The 7,888-nt window shown below is 52.1% G+C and overlaps 1 protein-coding gene across 2 annotated transcripts; it reads left to right on the top strand.

The window, feature by feature from the left end:
* Positions 1–1,657: 1,657 nt before the first annotated feature.
* On the top strand, positions 1,658–5,241 carry LOC124232562 (class I histocompatibility antigen, Gogo-B*0102 alpha chain-like). Of its 2 annotated transcripts, XM_046649517.1 has the most exons (7): positions 1,658–1,874; positions 2,138–2,407; positions 2,646–2,921; positions 3,541–3,816; positions 3,921–4,025; positions 4,612–4,649; positions 4,818–5,241. In XM_046649517.1, the coding sequence occupies exons 1-7, from the start codon at positions 1,673–1,675 to the stop codon at positions 4,836–4,838; spliced, it is 1,188 nt and encodes a 395-aa protein (XP_046505473.1). In that variant the 5' UTR covers positions 1,658–1,672; the 3' UTR covers positions 4,839–5,241. The 2 variants fall into 2 exon arrangements, with proteins under 2 accessions (XP_046505473.1, XP_046505474.1); XM_046649518.1 differs by lacking the exon at positions 4,612–4,649 and having other exon boundaries at positions 4,818–5,238.
* Positions 5,242–7,888: the final 2,647 nt, after the last annotated feature.

The following is a 7,888-nucleotide window of genomic DNA, read 5'->3' as shown; positions in this document are numbered from 1 at the left end:
CACCACGCACGGATTTCTGACTAAGGAACTGTAAGCAAATAAGTGGGCGTTGTTTTGAACCACTAAGTTGTGGTTTTGTTACGCAGTAACAGAAACTAATATGCAAGCTCACTGTGCAACAGATAAGCACATAGCATTTTTCCCAGTGGAATGAATTTATGAACTGATAAGCATGCTAGTCGCATAAAATAAAATCTTTCCTATTTTTTGTATTTTTCATTTTATGATTTTTCAATAACGTAATTAAATTTTAATGCAATCATATTTCCTTCATTTATTCAACAACTAATTTAATCCCTGCTATGTACAAGCATGGCTGTATATGCTGGGGATACAGCTTTGACCTGAACAGCCCAAAGCCCCTGTGCTCATGTGTCTTACATTCTAGAGGCTTCCCAAGAGTGAGACGGAACCAGTGGAGTGTTTTAGTGAAGAAATGACACCTCCTGACTCGCACTAGCAGGATCCCTGACCCCTGTGGGGAGGATAGTCCATGGGTGGCAGGTGAGGGGTGGCACTGGTGCCACAGTTCAGGCCTGAGAGGGTGGTGGAGACGAAGGGGAGAAGAAGGGTGAGAGGGACAGAGAGAAGGGCTGGAGAAGCAGGGGTAGGAAAAGAAGCAGAGGGAAAGAGTTCTACAGCAGTGGAATCCTCAGATTTAAGCACATGTATTTTTTCATAGGTCTTTAGTAAATATATCTACAAGCCCAGCAGGGTAGGCTTTGCATTTGGTGTTTACTATATTCTGAGGGGCTGCCTAAGAACTAATGCCCCTTATGTTAATCAGTTTAAAAAATGTGTCCCAGTGAAATATTCACACTGCTCACATGTGAAGAACTCATAAAAAGAGGCAGTGCAGGGGCTCTGGCGAATGGCATTCTGACTGCATGAGCACTTGCAACTTTGAGAAAATTAATCCACAACAACAAACTCTGCTTCCTTGTGCTTCATTGTACTGAGGACATGTCAGGGACTCACAGGGACAAATGAGGGAATGAAGATCATTTTAAAATACAACAACCTGAAGTCACAGATATACTGACTGGAAAGTAACAGGAGCTTTGTGAGTCTGACTGCAGCGCTGTGCAGAGACATTTCTGTACGAAGAGGCCCAAATCACTGCTTTTACAGATGAGATTCCTGATGTTCAGGGTTTTCAAGATCGTGTTACCCACCGTGGGTAATAAACAAAGAGGAACCTGGTCTCCATGAGAACCTCTATCTGGTGTATTCAGGCACAACTTCTCCAGGTTTAAAGAGAAGAGCCCTGTCCCTCCACCTCCATTCCTAGGGCAAGCTCACTCTCTGGCATCAAGTTCAGTGGGGGTGAGTTTTCTTCTATAAGAGTCCAGGGGAGAGGTCAGGGGTGGAATGTAAGGAATCCATTTCAGGGAGAGGGATTCCAGTAAGAGGAGGAAAAGGGGCTGAGCCCAGCCTGGGGGTCTCTCCCTGGTTTCCTCAGACAGCCCCTGGGCCAGGACTCAGGGAGACGGTGTGACAAAGAGCTCTCGGTGCAGGGGGAGAGGGGTCAGGGCAAGTGGTTCTCAGGGTTCCAGGCACCGAGGGCGGAGTCTGGGGCGGTTTCTGCAGCTCAGTGTTGGGGAGTCCCCGTCTCCCTGAGATGCACTGCTCCCTCTCACAACCTGTGTCAGGTCCTCCTGCCTGGAGACTCATGACGGGGCCCCAGTTCTCACTCCCATTGCGTGTCCGGTTTCTAGGGAAGCCCATGAGCGTGTCTGCCGTTCCTGGTTATAAAGTCTCCACCACCGTCCAGGGCTCCGATTCTCCTCAGATCCTAAGAATAAGGGTCATGGCAACCGGAACCCTCCTCCTGCTGCTCTTGGGGACCCTGACCCTGACGGAGACCTGGTCTGGTGAGTTTGGGGTCGGGAGGAAACGGCCTCTGCGGGGGGCGGAGCTAGGACACCACGCGACTGGGTGTGCAGGACACCCAGGGAACCCGGGTCTCCGCGGACCCAGGTCCAGACCCGCAACCTGGGCCTCAGGTTTCCCGACCCCTCCCTTCTCTTGTCCCGCCCCAAGTCCCCGCACTTCTACGTCCGCCCCACCAACCTCTGACCCTGTGACCCTCGCCAGGAGGAGGGTCGGCCGGGTCTCAGCCCCTCCCCGCCCCCAGGCTCCCACTCCATGAGGTATTTCCACACCGCCGTGTCCCGGCCCGGCCGCGGGGAGCCCCGGTACATCACCGTCGGCTACGTGGACGACACGCAGTTCGTGGGGTTCGACAGCGACGCCGCGAGTCCGAGGATGGAGCCGCGGGCGCCGTGGATGGAGCAGGAGGGGCCGGAGTATTGGGAGCAGCAGACGCGGATCTCCAAGGACAACGCACAGAATTTCCGAGTGAGCCTGAACAACCTGCGCGGCTACTACAACCAGAGCGAGGCCGGTGAGCGACGCGGGCCCGGGTCCAGGCCGCGCCCCCCATCCCCACGGACGGGCCGGGGTCTCCCCGAGTCCCCGGGTCCGAGATTCACCCCGAGGCTGCGGGACCCCCCAAACCCCGACCCGGGAAGAGTCGGCGGGGACTTTTCAGTGGTTCCCTTTTCAGTTTACGTTAAATCTCTGCGGGGGGGCGGGGCGGGGGCGGGGCCGGGTGTGCTGGGCTGACCTCAGGGCGGGGTCAGGGTCTCACACCTTCCAGGTTATGCATGGCTGCGAAGTGGGGCCGGACGGGCGCCTCCTCCGCGGGTACTGGCAGTCCGCCTACGATGGCGCCGATTACATCGCCCTGAACGAGGACCTGCGCTCCTGGACTGCGGCGGACGCGGCGGCTCAGATCACCCGGCGCAAGTGGGAGGCGGCCGGTGAGGCGGAGCGCTGGAGGAACTACCTGGAGGGCACGTGCGTGGAGTGGCTCCTCAGATACCTGGAGAACGGGAAGGAGACGCTGCAGCGCGCGGGTACGAGGGGCTGCGCGGCCTCCTGATCTCCCAGTGGGCCGAGCCTGCCGTCCTGCAGAGAGAGGAGGGAAACGGGATCAACACCTGAATGTGCCCAGCCCATGCATCTGGAGATTGAGTCCACCAGGGTTTTCAGATCCAGTGCCAAAGAGTGACTCCCCAGAGGGCTAGCCTTTCTCTCAGGGACCTTAAGGGGTCCAGGCTGTCTGGGGATGGAGGGAGAAGCTATCTCTGAAATGACTGATGCGATTCCCTCTGACTCTGGCAGAGGCTCTGGGACTTTCTCTCTCAGGCCTTGTTCTTCATACTCATACCCTAACCGTGTTTGAGGTGTGACCAGATTCTCTGAGTCATTCCGCCTCCACCCAGCTCAGGACCAGAAATCCCTTGACTCCTATTCAGAGACCTGCCTCCTACCCTTGGGCTCACTCACTCTGATTCCAGAAATTTCCAAGGACTGGAGCTTATTTCAGGTTCCTGTGTCCAGGCTGGTGTCTGGGTTTTGTTCTCCCTTCCCTCACTCCAGCTGTCCTGTCCATTCTCAGGATGGTCATATGAGTGCTGCTTCAGTGCCCCAAACGGATGCAAAGTTCCTGAATTTTCTGATCCTTCTCCTCAGATCCCCCAAAGACACATGTGACCCACCACCCCATCTCTGACCATGAGGTCACCCTGAGGTGCTGGGCCCTGGGCTTCTACCCTGCGGAGATCACCCTGTCCTGGCAGCGTGACGGGCAGGACCTGACCCAGGACACAGAACTTGTGGAGACCAGGCCTGCAGGGGACGGGAACTTCCAGAAGTGGGCGGCTGTGGTGGTGCCTTCTGGAGAGGAGCAGAGATACACATGCCGTGTGCAGCATGAGGGGCTGGCTGAGCCCGTCACCCTGAGATGGGGTAAGGAGGGAGCCGTGGGCTCGGAGTCTCTTCTCAGGGAAATCAGGAGCCCTTCTGGAGACCTTCAGGAGGGTCAGGGCCCTCACCTTCCCTTCCCTTCCCAGAGCCGCCTCCTGAGTCCCCCATCCTCACTGTGGGCATCATTGCTGGCCTGCTTCTCCTTGGAGCTGTGGTGGTTGGACTTGTGATCTGGAGGAAGAAGCACTCAGGTAGGGAAGGGGTGTGGTCTGAGATTTCTTGTCCCACTGGGGTGTTTCAAGCCCAGGTAGAAGTTTGTCCTGCCTGGTTAATGGAAAGTCCCATCCACAGGCACATGTGCTTTTCTAGTCTGGGACCCTGTTTGCTAACACTTCGTCTTTAGTAAAGCACGTGTGAGAATGAAGGACAAATTTATCACCTTGATGAATCTGGTGATAGGGACCTGATTCCCAACAGTCACAGGACAGACTAGATGGTGAGGGGAAGTCACCACACATGTGCTTCCCTCATGTTTCCTGATGCTGCCTTGGATCTGTAATGACAGTTCTGGAAGCTTCTCTGGGCTCTAGGACTAGGGGTTCCTTTAGGACCTCATGGCCCTCCATCCTCCCTGGTTTCTCACAGGATGTTTTATTCCCTTAGGTGAGAAAGGAAGGGGCTATGCTCAGGCTGCAAGTAAGGATGGAGTGAGTGTGTTGCCTGAGACCCTTGTGATAATGCAGACGGCAGCCCATGGGGAGCTCACCCACCCCAGAGTTCCTCCTTTAGTCTCATCTCCTGTGGACTCTGACCATGTCCTGTTTTGTTCTAATCCAGGCAGTGACAGTGCCCAGGGCTCTGATGTGTCTCTCAAGGCAGGTGACACTCTGGAAGCCTGAAGTGGGGAGATGTTGGGGCAGAGGGGCCTGAACTAGGTTGTGGAGACTCTTTGATTGGGACATTCTGAGCATGTGGTGTGCTATTCAGAATGTCACTAATTATAGTGAGTGACTTAAATTGTTCATAATTGTTTTCTTCTATAGCGTGAAACAGCTGCCTTGTAGGGGACAGAATGATGCAAGATTTGTTCCTGTCCCACTGCCATTGTGACTTCAGGAAACTCTTACTTCTCTTTCTGCAAAGGGCATCTGAGTGTGTCTGTGTTCCTCTTGGCATAATGTGAGGAGATGGGGAGACTAGTCCCCCCCCGTGACTCCCTCCCAACTGCCCTGTGTTCTGTCCCCTGATTGACTTTCCTGTCCCAGGAGAGGCGGGGCTCATTCCATCCCTGTCTTAACTTTGTGTTGGGCTGAGCTGCAGCTTCTTCCTTCCTTATTGAAAATAAACATCTAGATATGAACTCATTTTTTAAGAATCTTGCCATCAGGGATTGATGGGTTAATTAAAGGAGAAGATTCCTAAAATTTGAGAGGGGAAATAAATGGAGGCTCTGAGAACCTTCCAGAATCTGCCTGTTCGCTGTGCTGAGTCTGTTGCAGGTGGGGACAGGAGAAGGCTATGAGGAGCTGAGTGTAAGCCTGAGGCCTGTGCCCAGTCGATGTTCAGTGCATTGTGGCCTTTGACGTGGGGACTCCTTGGTTGGGACATCTTCTCTGCTTCCTTGTCCTTGTCCTTTCAGGAGAACCTTGTCCCACCAGGATCTGTGATCACAGGGATTTGGACATCACCTGGGCCTTGTGTCTCCAGGACCGCGTGCAGGGTGGGCTTCGTGTGGACGGGTCAGCCTAGGCTCAGGGTTGAGTCCAGCCCTCAGACCCCTTTTGGGTGTTTGTTTTTCCTTTGTTTCTGTAGCAGATTGTGCCTTTTCTTGTTCTTCTGTATAAGTTCTGGTCATTCTCCTCTGGTGTCCCCCATCTCTGACAGCAGCAGGAGTCATTTGGTCTGTCATTGTCCCCACAAGGCTAGATGGCCCTGCACATGGGCGTCTGTGCTGTCCAGAGATGAATTTTCAAACTTGTCTAGTTCTGTTCTCCTTCTAGGGCTTGATTGTCATTTCCCTCTTTCCCCAACCTTCTCAAGGGAGCCAGAATCTGGAATTAGAGAGGAAGTACCCCGTAATTTCTCATCCTAGGCAAGTTCCTGTTGGAATTCTCCTCTGCGGCCTGCTCTCCCTCCCCGCCCTTAGCGCTGGTTCTCCCAGTGCTGGCTCCAATCTGAATTCACAATTTATAAAGCAGACCCTAGATTTATACTTGGTTGAAAAATCTGACTCACCTGTAGGGCTTGTTAATTAAGCAATTCCTTGGTCTTGTGCCTAATATTCTGAGATGGTGGGTCTGGGGAGAGCCCTGAGTATTTTTTAAGAAATCCCACAGGACTGCTAGTGCTTAGCCCTCATCACTGGGGTCTTTCTAGTGATCAGCCCCCATCCTGAAGCTATCTAGGATTCCACAGACATCTCATTAGCATATGAAAGTCACTCATGACTCAGGAGATTCCAAGGGTTATAGGAGCTCTTTGCCAGGAACTGGGGACAAAGACTAAATATTTTTTTATTATACTGAGTCTGCTCTCTGGTTTTGGACCACAGATCCCTTATAGCAAAAGGAGCATAACAGTTAGAAGGTGCTGGCAAATTACTGGTGCCCATTCAGTCATGAACAATTAGTCCAGTCCGTCATCCTCTTGTATGAGAATGTCTCCCAGGGTGAGGTCACTCAGGTTTGTAGGCTTCCATTTGATCTTGTCAGGTTCCAGAAGCAGAAATAGTGTCAGCAATATATGTTTACACCTTTTCCGACATCTGGATAATTGAGTTAAGAGACAATATCATCTGTTGCTCACATTTCTTTTAGGTGTTAATGTAATATTGTGTTTCTCTCATTACGTAACCCATTTATTCATTGTTTTACCTCAGCTGCTATTTCTCCTTCTCTCCATTTATACCTAACTTTTCCACCTTTGGAAGGGACATTAGGTTTGGCTGCGGTGCTGGTCTAGACGCAGGCAGCAATACTAGTGTAGCAGTCCCTCCTCCTCAGTGCGCTCCCATTCATAGAGGGGTCACATAGGTACAGAGCCAGTGGGCTAACTGACCACCAGGCAATATTGCTGCATTCACTGTCAGCCCCGATTTTGCCAGATGGGGTGAAGGCACTCTCTTCCCCTTCGGGTCCTTAGGAATTCTGACACGGGTAAAAATATAGTTACAGTGTCTTGCTTAGGAATCATTCATGTTCTGGCACCTGTGGGCATCCCTGACCTGAGACCACTGCATCAGGCAGGAAGAAAGAGAGTCGGGTGGCTATAGTCATACCATCTTCCTCCCCATTTCGGAAGAATCGTACAGTCATACCAGCATCCTCTTCCACCCCTCCTCCGCAGATCTTCCAGGAAAAAGAGAGGAAACCTTCTACTAGGGACATTCCTTTAGCCCCACTCATGTTGCGTGTGAGCACACACTTGTGAAGATTTGTAAGCCAGCCTTTTGTGCCTCTTTAACCCCCACCACCCCATTTTAGACAATGTCCAATTGCGCATTCAAATTCTCTATCACACTATTCTTCTGAGGAGGATGTCTCTCTGCCCATTGTTGGACTTTATGGGCTATAACGTATGTTCTTTGGCCTGAAGAATTGTGACTCAGCAGTGCAAATTGGTGCACTATCTTCTGTTCTGGTTCTTTTATAGCGCTCTGAGCATTCGTATCTACCACTGGGTAAGCAAAGCCCTCCAGAGTCAATATCTACTCCTGTCGAGACCCATTTGTAGCCCCCCTGGGCCACCAGCATCAGTCTGATTTGCCAGCTACGTTCAAGGCATTCCCACCAGGCAATCTGCCACATAGCCTTCCTTAGTCTCTGGTTGGCAGACAGAACAGTTCTTTTTGGTATTTTTCTTCAGAGGATGCAAGTGGAATATGTCTAGACTCCACCCATCTCTGCATTGCTGCAGCCCCTCAATGTCCACTTATGTCATGGATCCAGGTAGCCACATCAAGGGGAATAACAGGTTATCCGCTCATTGATTCCAGTCTCTTCCCAACCCAGAGGGGGTTCTTGTGATGGGCATCAAGATGTCCTAGTTTGCACACCCCTCAAATTCCCATAGTGATTTCCGTAGGACTGTGCTCTCTATGGGCATTCCTTTAATA

The sequence above is a fragment of the Equus quagga genome, unplaced genomic scaffold (genome assembly GCF_021613505.1).
Source record: "Equus quagga isolate Etosha38 unplaced genomic scaffold, UCLA_HA_Equagga_1.0 HiC_scaffold_7676_RagTag, whole genome shotgun sequence".
NCBI lineage: Eukaryota > Metazoa > Chordata > Mammalia > Perissodactyla > Equidae > Equus > Equus quagga.
This window is presented reverse-complemented; position numbering and strand designations above follow the sequence as displayed.